Source organism: Phacochoerus africanus, chromosome 3 (genome assembly GCF_016906955.1).
Source record: "Phacochoerus africanus isolate WHEZ1 chromosome 3, ROS_Pafr_v1, whole genome shotgun sequence".
In the NCBI taxonomy this organism is placed as follows: Eukaryota; Metazoa; Chordata; class Mammalia; order Artiodactyla; family Suidae; genus Phacochoerus; species Phacochoerus africanus.
Genome location: NC_062546.1, coordinates 75,794,594 through 75,815,527, shown reverse-complemented (window position 1 = coordinate 75,815,527; position 20,934 = coordinate 75,794,594). Strand labels below are relative to the sequence as shown.

Sequence of the window (20,934 nt, the reverse complement as noted above, 5' to 3'; positions counted from 1 at the left end):
CATGAAATGTTAATGACTTTTATAAAGTCATACCATAAATTATCTGCTTATAACAATGATTATATGGCCAACAAAACTAGAAATAATGGCAATATTATTATACTTAGCACACTACTTCACATTTTAAACTATGTGGGAGACATATCATACCTGTGGGTCTCTGTAAATTCTTTTGTACTAAAATTCTTCTCAGAGTCCCATCCATGGCCGCTTCTTCTATGTGGGAGCTGTCCCCAACAACAGTCCAGTACATCATCCTGAAGAGATAAGTCAAGATCATGAGCCTAGTGATGGTGTGGCTATAAACCTATACAGGGTCTCTTCAAACCCTGTGCATCAGAATCACCTTAGAGTCCTTGAAAAAGCAGATTTCTGGGACCAACTCTATACCTATGGAGTGAGTACCTCTAAGCAAAAGGTCTAGAAATCAAAATTTTCAAGTCTTACCTATCCCCAAAATTTAAGAGCCACAGTTTAATAAAACACACTATAGCTCACTGCTTGACATCCGAAGCTCAATTTTTAAAATTTCCTTAAAATTTTAGAATAAGACTATTTCTCACATTTGAAACTATCTTCTTGTTGTGACAGAATATTAATTTTATCATGGATGCTACACCAATATGTTTTCTTTTTTGGTAGTGTAACTATTTTATCAGATAGAAATTTTTTTTCTTACTTAGAAGACAACACATTGTACAATTATAGTAAGAAAATAACAGTTGCTCTTTTTACTTAGGATCTAATGATCCACTTTATGGGTGAATAGCATAGTTTAACATTTCACTATTTCCTTTTTGGTCATTGCTTTTAAGTGAAAAAATAAAAGACTAAAAAAGGAAAAATAAAGTAAAATAAAGGAAATATTTTTGTTACATTGCTTAAATTTGTTTATACAGATGCCTCTATTTTTATTATCAGAAATAGCCAAAACCACAAGTACTCTACACTGAATATGTTTAATATTATTTTTAATGTCTCAAATATTAAATTTTAGGTTAACAATAGCAGCTATATGTTTTTCACATCAGTTCCATTATTCTGAATGCACACATAAACATATACTCATACACTAAATGCATAAAGTAGCAAATGTTCTGGAAACAAATATATTTTGTTCCACTATTTGGAGTGAAAGGACATGCTTTTATACAAAAGGAGCAGAGAGATTTTCAGAAGTCTTGTGAATCTGTTGTATGATGAACACTCATCCAAAAACAACACAACAGAGCATGGGTGGGACATCTCTTAAAATGGATATTCATATCAAGAATTACAAATAATCAAGTCATTAACCTACCCTCTTCTAGGATTTACAGCAATAGCATAGGGTTCTCCAGCCATATTTGTTAAGAGTCTGGTGCAGTTGGGACCATTCAGCTGCCCTACGTTGATAGAGTACCTCAGACTGGTCCAGTGAGTAGTGTAGTAACTGAACCAGTGCATTCTAGAATGGTCAGTCCAATAAATATTTCCAGCAACCCAGTCGACGGCAATGTCTCTGGGCCTTTTAAATTCAGGACACTAAAAGAAAACAAAAACAACAAATCACAGTATTTTCAAAAGCAAATTGGTGGAGTTTTCTTTTCTTTTCATTTTTTTTTCTCAAGGGAATTTTTTCTTTTTTTTAATTATTATTTCCCCAATACAATATTTTTTTTCTACTGTACAGATGGTGACCCAGGTACACATACATATATACATTTTTTTTCTATATCTATACAGTGAGATTGTTTGGGAATCATATTTACATAGTTAGGTGTTAATCATTACATAGGTTTTTTTAAATGACTAACATACTTCATTTTATTCTTAATTTTTATGAATGTACAATTTCACAAATCATTGGAGTTTTACCTATCACTGCCTCTGTTTAACCACCACCCAGCCAAAATGTTTCCAGAATTATGGAAGAGTCATTTGTGACCTCTCTCGGTATTCCTCTGAGAGTAAGCATAATTCTCATATCTAACATCATAGTTTAGCTTAAACAAATCCATATAAACAGAGTCGTGCTTTTCTATTCCTGACTTCTTTGACTTAACATCATGACATGAAACTTACCCATACTGTTGTACATATCAGCTATTTTTTGTTTGTTTGTTTTTTGTCTTTTTAGGGCTGCACCCGTGGCATATGGAGGTTCATAGACTAAGGGTCGAGTCAGAGCTACAGCTGCTGGCCTACACCAAAGCCAGAGCAATACCAAATCCAAGCCACATCTGTGACCTACACCACAGCTCACAGCAACACCAGATCCTTAACCCACTGAGCGAGGCCAGGGATTGAACCGGCATCCTCATGGATGCCAGTCAGATTTGTCTCCACTGAGCAGCAACGGAAACTCCCCATGTCAGTTATTAATTGCTTTTATTTTGGGGTAATATTTCATTTTACGAATACAGATCTATTTGTTTACCATTTTACAGTAATATATATTTGTCTTATTTATAATTTTAGGCCATTACAAGAAATCATATGTGCATGTGTGTAAGCTCTCATTTCTGATCAGTCTTAAGATATATATATATATGCTTAGCTTAAACAGATATGGCTAGGATTTTTTTTCAAGAATCTGTACCAATATTCATCCTTTTTAACAATTTAAGAAAGGTCTAGTTGCTCTGCATCCTTACCATATATAATTTGATTTACAACTGGAAAAGAATGTTAATACAAATAGACACATTTAGAGAGATACTAGATTTTAATGTCTTTTGAGGAAAGTTAACAGTCTCTGTCATTTATATTAAATCTGCTAGTTTGGATTTTCTGTGTAATAGTACAATACTGATTATTGTGAGACAAAGGTAAGAGAGTTCATTGGGAATAGACAGCAAGGAAAATAATGTGTGTTCTGTGCCCTTCAATTAACATCACCACTTTGAGTAGGAACTAGTATAGTAATTAACTTGACATAGTCAGGTTTATTGTGCATAACTAAAAGTGACAGTTAATTCTCATGGGTATTATATTAAGAATAGAAAGAATTATTTGAAGGTGATTATAACTAGACATGTAGTCAATGTTTAAGAGCATTCTGGCAAGCAGCGGAAATAGGGGTTTTTAACACATGACTGTTTCTTACATAATTTACTAGTAAACACATTTTATTAAAGAGTGGGCTTAGTTTAAAAGAGAAGAAGTTGGACTTTTAAAAAAACAACATAAGAGTCCAAGAAATAGGAACTGCAAGTCATTATCTGTTGTGAGATTACTGGGATCTCAAGGAAGCACAATATGGCTTGAATTAAACACCAGAACCATAGAAATGTCTAATGATGCTCATGATCAGTCTTTTCAAATATTGATTTAAAAACTAAAATTATGAAATTTTGCAGTACCTTGATTCTCAACTCTAATAATAAATGCTATACATTTACCCAGTGTTATCCCATAGCTTAATGAAATTAAATGAAAAGGATGCTGCAATATAACATGCTCCTAACATGCCATATAAATAATATTCATAAATGGGTAGTATATAAAATTTGTCCTAGCCAAATCACAAAATCATTTTCAAGTGTTCCAGTATGATTTAAATTAACTGTAATATTTTTCTGATTTGGCAGCATTTAAAAGTAAATATATCAACAAAGTGCCTGGGCATGTCAGTGTTAAGTCATAAATTTATCAATATGATGGACAATAGGTAAATATAATTGTTATAAGCTGTGTAAAGCCTGTTAGGGCATATTTATCATTTTTAAAACCACTAGAGAAATTTTTGAGCATGCAAAATATATAATATTGGAAGTGTGGCATGAACATAGAAAAATATCTATTTTCTCTTTATCAGATATTAATATATATACATGATTTTCTGTCCTAATGGTATCCTTGCTATATTAAGGAACATATTTTATGCAAAGTTCTACTTTTTTTTAATTTAAGATTTTTATTTTATTTCACTCATACTCAAATAAAAGGCTGACTTTTCCATTCTAAATTTCTAAACCTGGACTGCTAACAATTAAGAACTCAAATTTCTAATGATCATAAAACATTCACAAGTTTGATTCTGTGATGATTTTTCAGGTAAGCTGGCTGGCGAAAATTCTATTAATGGTGAATTCTGAAAGGATATATCAAATTTAGGTCACATTACTAAATTTGAGTGAAGAATATGTGCTTACTTTTCTATGGTAAGCACAAGAGGTACTACTGATGAGTTATAGAGTCATTTAAACCTATACAGTTATTCTCTGGTTCCTTGATCAAGAAATCCCTAATGTCATTCCAATATTAACCAAAGTAGTTTGAATATGGGGTAAAGGATGGTCATGCCCAATAAATTCAACCTAAAGTCATGAATCATTAATGATAAGATGATTCTCAGAGAAAAAATGGCAGTGGGGTGAAGATGTTACTAGGTGTTCATCCTCAATGACTCATAACATACTGAGTGTTCAAAAATTCTCAACACTGAAAAGAGCAGAACTGAACAGAAGAAGAACAACAAAAACAATATAGCAACATGATGGTCCTATTAAGGAACCTATGGCCAAATTAGGAAATCATCTTTATAGTGAGTTCTGTAGGAAATAAGTAATCCCCTTTATTTGCTCACTGCTTGATTGGCATTGTGAATAGCATTGGCCATATAAAAGGGACTCCCATATTGAGTGGATGTTGGTTGGAGAGTGGAAGGCAAATTCCTTTTGAGTTTTGATATAATGAACAAATAATATATGAAGAAGTTCAAAATCGATCAGGTACATACAAAAAGTAGGAAAACAGAGGAAAGTAAACTGAGGTTCTTGGCATGGAATGGAAATTGAGATGAAAACTAGAAACAGGAAAGTTAAACTATGTGCCTTTAAAGAGACTGAAAACAGAACCATCAAACACATCAGATTGGAAATATGAAGAAAATATGAAACTCTCATTTGCCCCTTTGGCTAGCACACTAGACAGATAGGCCAGTGAACTAAAGGCACTAATGAAATATGTCATGTTTAAGAGACTGCAGAGGCATGTGGTTACCCAGACAACAAAAGGTATTGTTCATATTGTTACACAAAGTAGAAACACATTTTGACTGCTTTCTCCAGACAGATGATTTCTTTCCTAATAAGCTCTCTAAATACACAGCCAAAGTTTTGAGGCCTAAGGCATTCTTCTTTATAGAGATAGATTAGTCAGATGAATGAAACACTTAAAATCTTACAGGAAAATTGGCAGCTTGATTGTAACAAAATTAGAGGTTACTGCTTTAAACTACTAATTTTTTTACAGCTGCGGATTGTTAAGGTATCTGTCACAATTCCAGCTTCAGTAAACTAAAAATGTAAGTCACTGAAGGCATTTTTTTCAAATCAAGGAAAGAGGAGAACCTGTGAAAGGATAATTCAAGCATGTGGGCCATGGAAACACTGTCTTAAAAAAAAATTCCTATAGTTAGCAATATAATAAGAAAATATAGCTAACACAAGGGTAGACTGAAGGGTCACATATTTTATCTGTGATTTTTTAATTTTTGTGTACATCTAAGAAAATTCAGTTCATTTTACTAAAGTTAATTATCTCCTGATATAATGCTATTAAAACAAAGATGTAAAGGCACTCGACGTAACTTGCGTGTGGGGTCGGGGGTGTCATACTCAGTAATGAGGCTGTTTATATTTTTTGGTTCATAAAATACGAATCAGAGTAAATTCTCAAAAACCAGGCAATAATAGTAAAATAGAGACTACACAAATTCTGAACATTATAAAATCCTATGGCTTCGTAATAGTATAAAATATCTAGATACTTGTTACTTCAATCAAGCTGAGAGAGCAGTGGCAAAATCAAAAAGAAGTAAGAAAAAGTTATATTTAGAGCTAGAATATGTAAGAGTTCCAAAACCACTTCAGGGATGAAACTCCTGGCTTCTAAACACAGTTTATTTATTTTTTTAAATTATTTCAATATAAATAATTTAAAGGCTATATTTATTTCTATTAGAACAATGTCAAACTGGCACAAACTCCTGTTAGGGGAAAAGAAAACCAAATAAAACTCTAATTCTCAGACAATTTTCAGAAAAGACGATATTTGTCTTTGGATTACTGGATCAGTACTGTATGCAACTTTATCATTTTTTAAAATCCTCTATTCTTTAAACTTCTCTGTTATGATTTACCACTCACCCTCCATAAAAAGCAAAACTGGTTCTCAAAACCTCATTCATAATATTAGCTAAACAAAAGATACCATGGAAAACTACAAAACACATCATATTTGGAATCAGAAACTGGTTTAAGAACTAGTCCTAGTTCTCTATAAAGTATGTGGCATTAGGCTTTTGAGTAGATGATCTGTAAAAGTCTTTAGCTTCTAAAAACTATATTATATTACAGTTTAAAACATTATCCATTCCATGTAAGTCTGTATTTTATACAGCCCTAGGAATGTACCTAATGCTAAAATATGAGTTTTCATGCATTAGTAAATGAAAAATTTGTCAGCACTTACTGGGCAATTTTAATGCAAGTTAAATTAAAAAAAAATTTAAGCAGATTCTAAGTTTAAAATTAAGAGATACCACTTAAAAATTAAAACATTTTTAAAAAATTAAGGTTATATAATATATCAAAAGCAGGCCAACATTCAAGAGTGGAAGAGCCAATTAGCTGCTTGTTGTTTTAATGAGCCATGTCTTCAGTTTGCCTCTCTCACCTGAATCCCTAACGCTAAGTCCAGTCTGTTTCACTCATTTATCTTACCTATATAGCTGGTTTGCAAACCATTCCTCAAAGAGAGAAAGCAATTTGACTTTGATTGATAAATCATGTATATATAAGAAAGGGGGTTAAAACAGCAAAACATATAGAAAAAGAAAAGTCAGAAAAGCAAATGTTGAGTGTGTCTTCAGAGTTGTTAGGTAAGCATCGTGTAGACAAACTGGAATATTCTATCTATGTAGCAGATAAGCATAGGTGTATATATCTGTATATGAGTATGTATACATAAATTGGGCTCATAATTATAGTTCAGTGTCTCTCATTTATCAAGTTAACTCAAATAATGAAAATACATGCATATGTGTACATATACATAATGCTAAGTTTTATGTATCATTTTCTTGCCTGCTTCATTAAAATTAGTTTTCTGCTATTTTATTACTCCCTAGATAAACTAGCAATCCAATTTTTAAGTCTAAACAGAAGCTGGAATAATAACGAGGTCACCTTGTAGGCTACTTCCAGGGCAAACAATTGACATTCTTCAGATGGTAGTCAATCCTTTTGTGAGCCTGTGCTTTCAAATAGGAACGGTTAGTACAATTAGGCCTTTGGAAGGTCTGAAAATACATTATGGAGGCTGAGATCTCTAATGCCTAAAGAAGACCAAGACCAAGCTTAATAATGACAGTAATAATAATGTCATTCTTATTAAGAAGTGTTGTCTTATTAATAAAAGATATTTTATTAATTAGGATAATTAAGGGAGGTGAGGTAATAACATATATAAAGATTATGAAGAGAAGCTGCATTCTTATAAGTGAAATATGTCCTATTATGGCTATGAAAATGTGTGTGTGTATATGTGTATATTCACAGGTGTGTAACGAGAGGGGTTTGATGAGTGATATGGCTAAACATCATGGAGAGGCTTGTAAAACAATGATTTTTCAATGGAAATCCATTAGAAAGATTTAAGTAGGAAGATGTGATGATGACATTAATGTTTTAAAATTATTTTGGCTACGGTGTAAATAATGTTTTGGGGCTGGGGACCAGAAATGGATACAAGAAATTCATAGGAGGCTTATTCAATGTTCTCCAGAGGGCATATTGTGAAAGTTTAATTGAGATTTCTGTGAGACAAAAGTGGATCAAAATTGGGTATATCTGGAGATAAAAATATTTAAATTTGTGGTGAATTGAATACCAAGGATGAGAAGAATAACTTGTAAAGGATAACTTTCAAGATCAATATGCTTTTACTATGCATACACAAGACTGTCAATCAATTTGTTTCTAACTTAAAAAATATGCACCTACTTTATAACAGGCCCTGTTCTAGATGCTAGGATTATAGTAGTGACCAAACAGTAGAGGGAAAAAAAGAAACATAACACTCTGCCATCTGGGAATTTATTTATAGCAAGTTAAGGTGGATAATAGAAAATTAACATAATAAACAGATAAATTATATGACAGTAATGAAAATAAGTACAATGGAAATTAAAAAATCAGGGTATTAAGGATTCTGAGGTGGAAATGGGGCTATATATTGCAATTATCAATAAATTATGCATTCAGAAGATGACATTTGAGCAAAGACTTGAAGGAGTTCAGGAATTGAGTCATGTAAGATATCTGGCTGAAGAACATTTTAGGACAAGTGAACATTTCAGGAAAGGCTTCCCCAGAAAAATGTTAAGTAAGAAAGTGGTAGAAGATGAAGTCAGGGAAAGAACTGAGACTAGATCTTTTAAACCCTTATGAAATTATAAGAATTTCAGCCTTTTCAGTGGGGAACTATGGGATATTTTTGATCAGAGATATGATATAATCTCTTCTAAGTTTTACTTAGGGAATTCTAGCTACTGTTTTGTGAGTAATAAGGAGAGGAAGAAGATCAATTAGGAGGGTATTGCACTAATTCCACAGAAAGATGATGGTGATTCTAAACTAGGTACTTGCGGTCATGCAAGTAAGGTAATCAGCTCCTGGACATACTTTGAAGATAGACTCAATAGTATTGCCTGATTTTAGAGTTATAAACGAAGCAGAAGGGTCAATAATGACTTTAACATTTTTACTTTGAACACCTGGAAAATGGAATTGCCATTAAATGAGATTGGGGAAGCAGATTTTGTGGCTCATATGAGAAGTTTATTTTTAGGCATGCTACTCCAGGATTTTTTAAAAAACATCCAAAAGGAAAAGTAAAGCAAGCAGCTGGACAGAGCCTGGTCTCAGTTAGGCAACTATTAACATGTGGTTTTCTGTTAAACCATAAGACTATATGAACTCCACGAAGAAGTGAAGAAAGATAGAAGACGATCAAGGTCCAAATCCAGTGCATTCCAATAGTAAGAGGGAAGGAGAAAAGGATCTAGCAGAAGACACTGAGAAGGCAAGAGAAAACAAAGCACAAGAACAATAAAAGAAGATCGTGGTGATTCATCTTAGAACTATTTTGTATAACAGGGTTATTATTACATCAAATGAAGTTAAGAAACAAGAAGGTCTTTTAAAAGGTTAAGTAGAAAGACTGATACTGTTACTATGTGGAGAAAAGCTTCTCAGCTCTGGAACTACCAACATTTTGGTCAGGATAATTCCTTGTTGTGAGGAACTACGTTAATGCATTATAGGTTGTTAAGCAACCTCTCCAGCCTGTACTCAAAATGCCAGCAGCATTCCCCAGCTGTGACAACCAAAAATATCTCCAGACACTACCAAATGTCCCCTGGGGTGAAAGATCACTCCAAGTGTTGAACCACTGATGTAGAGCCGCAGAGTGTTCTATGATGTCTGCTCCCTCCATGAGTCTAAGCATTTGTCATGGTCCTTAATGAATCTGTGTCTCCAAACCTTTAAACACTTATTTGTTTTCTTTCACTTGGTCTTTTATCTGTACACTAGAAATATAACCTCAATTTCTTTTTTGAAAATACTCTCCTCTCTTAGTTTTTATGACTCTACATTCTCTTGTCTTCTTCTAAGGCACTGACCACTCCTTGTCATCATTTTAATCTGGCCTCAAAGCTTGGTTCCAGTTCCCTCTTTCTTTCCCCTGTTAATCTAACATGACTTCATGATTTTAGAGATGTATTCCATTTTTCTATTCCTTAATGCATATCTCCAGTCCAGAGATCCAAGATAAAGCCTTGTATACACCACTGACTACTTGACATCTCACTTGGTTCTCTTACAGCTGTCTCAGACTTGACATTATTACAACTGAACCACAGGTTACTTTTTTCAGTATCCATAAAATTCTACAATCCAGAAATCTAGATATCAGTCTTGAGTCCTTCCTGTCCTCATTTCCCACATTCATTCCATTTGCAAACATTTTTCCTTAAAATTCTACTACCTTCAATTCCACTGAAATTGCAGTTGTGTAAACTACCACAATTTTTAATTGAGCACAGTTCTCCTATGTAATCTCCTTCCGTTTCAGTTTTTTCTTCCACCAAATCCATTCTCCACATAAAAAGTAAAATAATTATCTTATACATAAATAAGATGGCATTACTTCCTTCCCTCCTCCTAGGTCTTAGCAAAAAATCTCCTCTCTTCAAATGTGCCTTATTGATCCACCTCTCAAACCTGTAACATTCAAGTTTTTCTCTCTTAGTCCATTTTTTATTTCCTAAAATATACTTTTTACAATTGGATTTTTTGCATGTGTTTATTTATTTATTTATTTATGAGCTTACTGGACTTGTCTTTGTTCCATAGAATAAAAACTTCATGAGGGCAAGATTATTTATTATATCTAAGAACCCAATGACAAACCTAACAAACAGAACTCTTTAAATAAAGCTTTGTGTATGAATAAATAAAACTTGACTGGTTCACTTTAAAATGCTATATAATCTGATCAATAATTATAGTATTATTAATTATAGAATCATATGTTTTATATAGTCTTACAAAGATTTATGTTCAGTAAAGTTTTGAATATTGATCACAGCTCTTTCAGAACCGTTAACTCTAATCAGTGTGTATTATGGAGTGCCTGTCTTATGCAATCAACAAAAATTGAGCCACAGAATGATAATGTAATATCTGATAGTTTTAGATTTCTTCCAAAGTAATCATAATAAATTATTAGTTATTTCCTGCTTTGAATAAACTCAGATGGATTTAAAAGTATTCTTGTTAAGCATGTATAGACAGTTTCAATTTAGAGTTTAATGGTTGCCATAAATTTATAATACTAAAGAAAAAAACTAAAAAAAAGAAACTATCAATTTTTACCACTACCCAAATGTCCTAAAAAAGACTTTGAATTTTTTGATAAAATTTATGAATACACACACACATACATACAAATAAATTTATAAGTATGAATATGTACCCACACGTAAGTGCATGTGTGTGTGTGAGGGTGATATATACACACATCCATATATTGAATGTGAGTTTTATGGATAGAACTCTGATTAAAAAATGAAACCTATTAAAGAAAACTTAATTGAATATTTCATTAAAGGCTTTTCAGGAAAAATTGGTTTGTCAACTTTTTGAAAAAAGATATGATTATTAATGAATAAAATTATAGGCATGTTTATTCTGAAAATTCTCTTTTTCATAATAGAGAATATGCCAAAAAATGGTATCTCATATTCACTTCTCAAAGTCAGGTAGATCAAATGAACCATTTTTTTTGCTCAGGAATATTTAGCTCTTTAATGGTAAAAATCAAATTTGTATATTCAAAGTCATTTGCATTTTTCCAAGCATCGACCTACTTTATAGGGCTGCCATCATGTGCTCTGCTATACAGCATTTCATACTAGAAATGATAAATTGCTGAAAAGTATGTACAACTGTGGCATAATGCTATCATATTCTGTTCTGACTACTAAAATTCAAATTCAGAAATCTCATTATGCTTTACATATAGATTGAATCCTGTTAGTCTTTTAAGTTTTAAATTATTTAATTTTCTTAAAAGAAAAAGTCTATCCATTTTGTATAGCCCAGGGGGTTAGAAAATCATAAGCATTTCTATCTATAAATAACTTAGCCTGCATTTGAAATTCAAATTTGCAATCCTAATTACTATTCCAACCATTTTCACAGATTATAGAAGAGAATTCCCTTCATGATTTCTAATTTCATGATCTTCCTTTTGAATGGACTTCAGTTAACATTTAGTTGTCTGGGCAATATTCTTCTGATTTCTGTACATCTTTTCTGCCCATTATTGAAATGAAAATATTCCAACATTTTATGTATCTATGAATACGCTTTCAAGATATTCAGCTATCACATGGATAATTCCTTCCATTAGGTTCACTGATAATGGAGTTATAACTAAAGTATCCATAGTTTGATTTGTATATTTTTCTTTCAGCTATTGATTCAAAGACAGAAATTAAGGTACCATTATTTAGCTAAGGAAAAAAATCTTAAGTTTCATTTTTCTGAGGAGTGAGGAATTCTCAGGTCAGCATCATTTAATATTTGTGCCAAAACTTAGAAGATAAAATGGATTGCATGTTCATTAAACTAATGAATAACTATTTGGTGACTATTAACAGATCAAATAAAATACGTGGCAGAGAAATTTTTAAGTGTAGAAAATCAATTCTTTGTACACAATATCAACTTCAGAGAAATAAATACAAATTCTCCAGGTAATGACTGGGTAGACATAAACTATATCACAAATTTTTTTGAAATTATACATATTTACTATCTGGAAGGGACCTTAGAAATGTTCTACTTCAATGTAGTAGTTTTTCAGTATGCTGAAACTCGGAAATTTAGTAAGTGTCTCAAAGTCTAGGTTGTGTCACATTATAGCTGTACAGCCATAGATAAGATATTTAATCATTCAGTTACTCACATTGCTCATTAAATTAAGTTGGAAAGAATGGATTTATTCCATATTTATAATATTGAGAAATCACGATTACAAAAAGGTTTAGGAAGCAAAGTTAAGTAATCAATGGGGGCTTAAGTTTTTTTTAAAACAATACATTGGTTGGAATTCCTAAGGCATGCTTAATGGCTTAGAATGTGGTGCTAAAACTCATGGCTCAGTGGTTCCAACCTTATAATTATGGCATTTAGGTAGCTCTAAATGTATACTAATGTATACTAATGTTACCCACTTTTCTTCTTAGTGAAATATTGTTAGTGAGGGGTAGGTCCAAGAAGAGAGAAAAACAAAGAGAAAGTCTAGATTATACAATACATCTAATTACTACCATTAAAAGACTAATGAAGTTTCAAATCCTATTAGAAAAAAGGGTAATCAATAACTACATTGATTATGAAAGATTCTATGCCAATTAATAAAATTTAAAATTATAATATGTAGTATACATAAATTTAAATATACAAGTATGATATATAAATAAAATATATACATTTACATATTTGAGTAGATAATTTAGCTATTAAACAAATTTGGCTTCTGATCTACAATAAACTATTCACTAGAGACTACTTATTATATTTACCAATCTTGTTTAGGCTAAAGCTAAAACATCAAAACATTTTCACTGGAAATTACATAAAAAAATAAAGATATGTTTTTGCCACTATTAAATTCATACAAGAGTAATTTTACAATTAATTTTAATGTGAGAATTTGCATTATAGAGAACATCTTGCCAATGTCATCAGTATCACGGTCATCATCAATATCATCAGCATTATCACCATTATCATTATCATCACACTGCTAATCTATACACTACTTAACTAACATAAACAGAGTATATGTATATAGATATATAGATATATAGTGTAGATAGATAGATAGACAGACAGATAGACAGACAGATAGATAGATGTATTCCTCACTAAAACCTCATGACAAGGAGAGCACAGAGAAGCTAAAAATCTCATAAGCAACAAGAATAAGATTAAAACCCAGGCAGTATAACTCCGCAATATATACTTCTTGTCACTTTAATAAAATGAAATCGTACCAACGGAACAATGGTTTTACAAAGCAAATTTATAATTTAGAGATAAAACTAAAGCTAGTCAAGACTAGTCAGTCTTTTGGTGTGATAGGAAGATTACTTGTGAGTGAAGGAAAGTAGAGTGACCCATTACATTTCTTGCTCTTTACCAAAACTATCCTTAATAGAACTGAATCTGTTAACTATGTTTGGGGGAGAAGGAATTAAAGAAAAAACTCTGATATATATGGATTTTTACTCACAGTCTATTTAATCTAACCTGAATGTAAAAGCTAAGATAGCTTATTTTAAATACAGCTTATTGCCATCTACTATGGATAAAAAGTAGTGTTCCAGATTTACAGCAAATCATATTCATATAGTTCAAATCTTTATGGTAGATACCACTGCAATAGGTAGTGAGTACTTCCAGATAGGTATCTCTGATTCTTTTCAAATACAAAGATTTCATTTTCTCCTATTGTGATAACTTGACTTTTTCATTGTATGGGAATGTGCCAGTACCCCCGCCCCTACCCCAAGTAAATATATATACATCATCTCTTTGACAGGTTACTTCAAAATATAAAATACACAATAAATTGATATGCCCTAAAACAAAAGAAAAAAAGGATAGTCTACGACCACAAATCTAAACAAATGCTCTAGTTTATTCTTCTCAAAAAGAATAACCATGATAATCAATATGTTTGTCATATACCAGCAAACAACATTGCTCAATTTGGGATGTGGCCTTAAATTAGTTATTAGGAGTCAGAAGAAATGGTTACACTATTGGGTTGATCTCTTGCCCTAGAAGAGAAGTATAGCTCTGATATTGGTAAGAAAAATTTCCCTGAATATTTTTGACAGTTTAGTTTCTAATTTGAAAACAAAGTGATAGTTCCCAATCTATCTCAGGATGAAAAAAAACCCTCATTTTCATAATATATCACTAAATACTATAAAATATAAATTGTTCTAGAAATTTTACATATTATTGATTACCATTCTTATATAACTAAGGCAAATGTATTAAAAGAAAAACATAATATCATGCAATTAAAATAAATTATACATAGCTCTGAGAATAAATGACTAGGGAAATGTTCTATTTCTATATAGGGAGAATACTGGGAGGAATCACGGAATATATTAATTTTGTCTTATAATCAGATACTGTGATTGACAGATTAAAAAAAACCAGGTAAATGGGAAGTATGAGCCTTCAAATATTCAATTTTATTTACTTACAATCAAGCCACTGTTTGCTTGCCTTTTTTCTCTGCCATGGATCCTTTTGTAGAAAATGCCGCCTGGATTAAACTGAGTACTCCAAATAATCATATCTCTTTGATAATATACATCCATCCCTGTTATCCTTGAATTATGTTCAATATGAGAAATTTGTTGATGATCACCACTGTAGTTGAATGGATATATAAAACCCAGGATATCAGTGTCATTAGCAATGTAGAGAACTTGATCTTCAGAGCCTGGAAATTATTATAATAAAATACAAAAATAAAGTAAATTTCAAATAATGTAAAAGCAACAATTGTACTTTTAAACTATCTTGAATTGTTAATTTTAACACAGTTTCTTGCTCAATAAAAATAAACCAATGTTATATCATCTTTTAGTCTTCATTACATTTCTAAAACATAATTTATTTAAACATTTCTAAGATTTATGAGTGTAGGGTTTCCTCTGTCAAAGTTTACATCATGGCTAGAATTAGGTATTTGTAGTATACATCCTTTTTATGAAGAGGGATTTCTATCTGGTAAGTCTCAATACCTTATGTTTTAGTGACTGGTATCTGAATATTCAGATACCATGTCATGTACACATTAAGCCTTGGACATTTCTGAGCATTTAAATTATGCACCTGATACCTGAAAGTGGAGGATGCCTGAATTTGAAAACAATAATTTCCTTTTAAAGCCTTTTTGCAAACTAAAGCCTTTAAAATTCTTACTCAAAATTTCATTCTTGGAGTTCTCATTATGGCTCAGCAGGTTAAGAATGCAACATAGCATCTGTGATGATGCAGGTTCCATCTCTGGCCTCGCTTAGTGGCTTAGGATCCAGCGTTGCTATGAGCTGTGGTGTAGGCCACACATGCGGCTCATATCTGATGTTGCTGTTGCTGTGGTGGCTGTGGTGTAGGCCAGCAGTTGCAGCTCTGACTCAACCCCTGGCCTGGGAACTTCCATGTGCTGCAGGTAAAAAAGAAAAAAATTCCTTTCTCTTTATAACACTAACCTTTAATTTAACCTGTTATTTTTATCCCAGAGGTGTAATGATTGCTTAAATACATTGAGAGCAGGTGATAAAGAAAGATATTTCATATTCTCTCTCTCTCTTTTTTTTTTTTTATTTGGCTAAAGTTCCCAGGTCAGGGATCAAACCTAAGCCACAGCAGTGACAATGCTGAACACTGAACTGCTAAGCCACCAGGAAACTTATTCTATCACCAGGAAACATATTCTATCACATTGCTTTTAGACATTTATCCTCCACTGACAAATTTTTAAGAAACATTTATTGCAGTATAATTGGCTTAAAAATGCTATATTAGTTTCAGATGTACAGCAAAGTGAATCAGTTTCAAACATAAAAGTGATCTTAACAGTAGCCATGTGTTTGACAGTCATGTCTATAAATCTCAGATTTGATTAACTAAGAATAACAACTTGGCCAAATTAATCAGTATTAAAAACATTTTTTTACATTTTAGGCATGAAGCCATTGCTAAAATGCAATATAAAAATTTTTCCTCATAAGATGTTTATAGCAAAATTATAATAACATTTAAAATTATGGTTATTCAACCTTACCTTTTGCTATGCAGGTGTTATTTCTTTCTTGAAAATTCTGGTCACACACACATTTATACGATCCTTCCACATTTATACATTGGTGAGAACATGTACCAAACAGCAAACATTCATTACGGTCTATAAAAGTAAAGATCAAAATAACATCATCATACCCTCAGTTAGTACTTTCACTCTTTCCACATTTCAAAAAAGACAAATTTATTTTTCTTCCCTCAACTTCTTACTCATATTTCTTTCATTGTCTTTTCAAAATCTTAGGTCTGTGATTTGCTATATTTTTGGTCATAACAAGAGTTTCACTATAATGACACATCAGTTGCCCGTGCATTGCTGTTAATCCAATTAACACACAAATTGCAAACTTGCCCAGTATTTTCATTCACTTCAATTAACACATGAAAAACTACTGCCATACCCTGGCATATGTCATATGCTAGTCCTCTGTCTTATAATGCACTTGCTCAGTTTGACATAGAGAATTTCTATTCCTCTCTCAAGAGTCACCTGAAATGAAGCCTTCTTTGGTCTCCACTGATGTACACTAACAATTATCCATACCTCATAGATTCTCAACTCTTTGCTGTCTTGGAATTCCTCTCTTATGGAATTATTCATACTATACTTCATATATATGGTCATATATTTATATCCCCTACTTGACTCTCAGTCTGTTGAAATCATAAATTAGTATTTATTGATTTTTTTATCACCAGCATTTTGCACAATGACTGGCAAAGAATGAAAATATGGATACACCTCTAACACACTTCTGGCTTCATATATACAAAGTGACTATGTAACAAAAAGGGCCAACTGAATCAATAAGCAAACAACAACAACAAAATCCTGAATGCCTGTATAGAAATATACATCTATATGCGTATATAGATATATAAAATACATAATAAATAAATAAATCTTAGGCAATATTCTGTGTCTTAGCACTTGCCTCAAATTTTAAAGTTTTAAGCAGGGCCAGGATTGAGGTCAGGTAATTCTGGTGAATTATCTACTGTCTTTTTTTTTTTTTTAACCTCTTCTTCTGCTTTCAATTAGCATAATTCCTCTGCCCTTTTATCACTTATAGTTATCCTAATTACATAATAAATCTGTGAGATAAACCCTTCTCTTGAATTAGAGGAATTTAAGGATAAGCACAGCAGTAGTGATTATCTTTTGTTGGCACTCAACAGGTTCCAAAGCTTCAATGGCAGAGATAAGGATTTTCCCAGTGACACTGTAAATGACATTGCCAAGGCTTAAACTCAGGCTTCCTGATTCTATTGTCTCTACTAAGATACTCTGCCCACAGTGAACTTAAGCACTCTCATGAGTTCGATTGTGAGTATGACTGAAATTAGGGTAAAGAGATAAAGGAAACTATATTTACTCGTTAACAAATACTGTATCAGGCATAAGTAAAATCCATATTATCACCATTCAGCCATCAAGAAAGTATTACAATATTTACTTGTTTTGGCACCCGTAACTTTAAACAGGGAGTTGTTACTATGGTTTCTCTTTGAGATGGAATCAAAATAAGCAAAAATCTGCATGATTTGATAAAACCTTAGCTCCCTCACATGGCCCTGCAATGTCCATAGTCATGATTTCTCCTCATCTCTGTAATAATGCCTCCTGCCGGGAGCTTTTGAAGAGGATAAAGGAATTTCACGCACGTTCAATAACTAGAACAGTGTCTGGCATACAACCACAATTAATTCATTTCTATTTTTTGATTGCAGTTCCCTTAAATTTTTCTTCCCTTTAGATATTTTAATTGAAGTGTTTTGGCTTTCATATCAAATAGCCAGTTCTTAAGCTCTTTGTGAGCTACCTATAGTAAGGCTACAAAAAATATAAATTCATTGGGTTTTAAAAGAAGATGATGTCTTTCCCCTTTACCACAGCAAGTCAAACTTCTTTTCTTTACTATCAAAACTTTACTCATTAAAGGAAAACACAAATTGTATTAGAGTTCAGAAGTTACTCATTTCTACAACAAAAATATTTGATTCATAGCAATTTAAAATGAAGAATTTAACTTGCAGGTTATATTTGCAATGGAATATAACTGAAAAAAGAAAATTTCAAGGACAGAATTTCTAAATTCAGTACGCATATACAGTCTTGAGAAATAATTTGTTTTTTATTAAAAATAGAGAAACTCAAATCACTATTTTTCAGTGTTCCATGTTAATGAAGAAAAAAATGTCATGAATCTAAACAAGTATGTAACTCAGAATGTACATACATATGATGACATGGCTACAATTCTTTCCCCTTTGGATGTGTATAATTAATTTTAATAATTCCATTTTGGTTGACACAATGCAAAATTACTTTTATTTATCAAAGAATAACATAAAGAGACAGTAGAGAAGGAAGCTGGTAGGTGAAAGTATTTTATGATTTGAATTTACCCTGGATAAAACAGACATAGATAATTTAGGTTTGGCTGTTACCATAATAATATCAATTTTGAGAAATTGGCAGAAAGTGAATATATATCTTTATTTCATGGCTCTATACTTAAAGCCCTGATGTAAATTATATTTAGATATAATTTACTATGAAATTATGGCTCTCCTACATGTTCAGGTTTTAAATAGTCCCAAGTAAGCTGACAGAGATTTATTTGAATCCTGTCTTTGAATTTTAGAAGACACTCTTGATCATATAAAGTACTGTTTAAGATATGGTGTTAGGACAAAAGCACACAATTCTCTAAAAGCAAATTATCTATTGCAGTATTGCAAATGCCACAACTCTAGAAAAAGGGGTCATCATAAACATGTTCTTTCACAAAGTGCCTCTAATTCTTCAATAGTTTCTGAACCAGCAATTTAATTATTTGCATTTCAAAACAGAACTGTAACAATACAATGGAAATTCTTGAAGGTCTGAATCTGCTATAAAAAAGGTTTTGTAAGCCTCAGCAGTAGTTAGCTCAGCAGTACAAACAGGCTCTTGACCCTAGGGACTTTCACTCTTTTAAGTAAAATGGTATCCCATAGATACGCACCACTCTGATGAAAATCAATCCCCTGTCATCTCACAATTTAGCAGCCTTGGGAGTCTTTTATAACCTAAAGATTTAAGAGCAAGCTGTTGAGAAAATGTACTATACCTTCACACTGTCTGTTTTTCATGTTTCTCTGAAATCCAGGCTTACAGCGACAGAAAACAGATGTTTTTATTTGATTACAATATGCATCATCTCCACATGGATTCACATTATCTTCACAGGTATATTCAGTGGGAGCTAGGATTTAAAAATATGATCAAAACTAATATAATTCTAATTCCAGAAGTGGGAGTTTACTATTTTTCTTAATTTGAAATTACATTTATTATTTCATAGATAATTATTTTTGAATTTATAAGATTACGGTTTTATCCACCATATAAGCCCTCATTTCTTACAACGTTATAGAAGCAGATAAAAACCAAACTAATGTACATGAGTATAGTTTAGATCAAGCTCTTACTGAGCTATTCTACTTTCCAAAAGGAATTCAAGAGTCAGTGGTTCTAATGACAGGTTATCTTTACCATGGCACAATGTACGAGTCACATTCTTCTCTAAGAACCAAAATATTTTCTTGAAGCTACCCAGAGATGAAGTTATTTATCACTAACTTAAACTTAGTATTTAGGAACTCAATCACAGGTAAGCAAGAGGTTAAATCATCAGTTCCTAAACTTTTTAAGCCTGGGTATTTTTATAGGGAGCAACATTTGAGGTTCCCAGGCAAGAGGTTGAATCGGAGCTGTAGCAGCTGGCCTATGCCACAGCCACGGCAATGCAGGATCTAATCTGCATCTGTGACCCACACCACAGCTCATGGCAATGCCGGATACCTAACCCACTGAGCGGGGCCAGGGATTGAACCTGCATCCTCGTGGATGCTAGTCAGATTCGTTTCCACTGAGCCACAATGGGGACTCCAACATTTGAGTTCTAATGGACATAAGTTGCAATACAGGTTAGGACAGACTGTGTGTCATTTCTAATTACCAACACAGTAGGTTAAATTTCATTACTTTATCTCCAATTCAGGAAAACACTTTAGAATGCAAATAAAGGAGGGATATTTTATTAAAGGGGTAACATTCAATTAGTTTTATTTTATTTAAATTCAGTTATAAAGAAAAATGAGAACCTTAATGAAAATAATTATAGCTATTACTAATCCGCACTGATTCTTGAACAGTTTATAATTAATTAAAATACATCAGTGCAGTTACACCATGATTGACATATAAATGGCCATATCCTGGTGGATACCGCTTCATCATCTAGAGAGGAGTAACTTATGGATAGATGAGAAAAAAATAAAAGACTCAAGAATTAGAACAATTTTGTGACTTATTTGACTTTCTTTTTGTGGCCAGCCACACCTGCAGCATATGGAAATTTCCGGGTTAGAGGTCGAATCAGAGCTGCAGCTGCAGACCTATGCCACAGCCACAGCAACACAGATCAAAGCT

The 20,934-nt window shown here is 32.3% G+C and overlaps 1 protein-coding gene across 1 annotated transcript in view; it reads right to left on the bottom strand.

Moving 5' to 3' along the window:
• Positions 1-20,934, bottom strand: part of LRP1B (LDL receptor related protein 1B) — a 1,901,444-nt gene that overhangs the window by 98,378 nt on the left and 1,782,132 nt on the right. The window contains exons 75-79 of the mRNA XM_047772014.1: positions 19,571-19,705; positions 16,438-16,557; positions 14,849-15,090; positions 1,301-1,524; positions 151-257 (exon numbers count right to left, since the gene is read on the bottom strand). Of these exons, the coding sequence (XP_047627970.1) occupies positions 151-257; positions 1,301-1,524; positions 14,849-15,090; positions 16,438-16,557; positions 19,571-19,705 (828 nt within the window). The remainder of the gene's footprint in view (positions 1-150; positions 258-1,300; positions 1,525-14,848; positions 15,091-16,437; positions 16,558-19,570; positions 19,706-20,934) is intronic.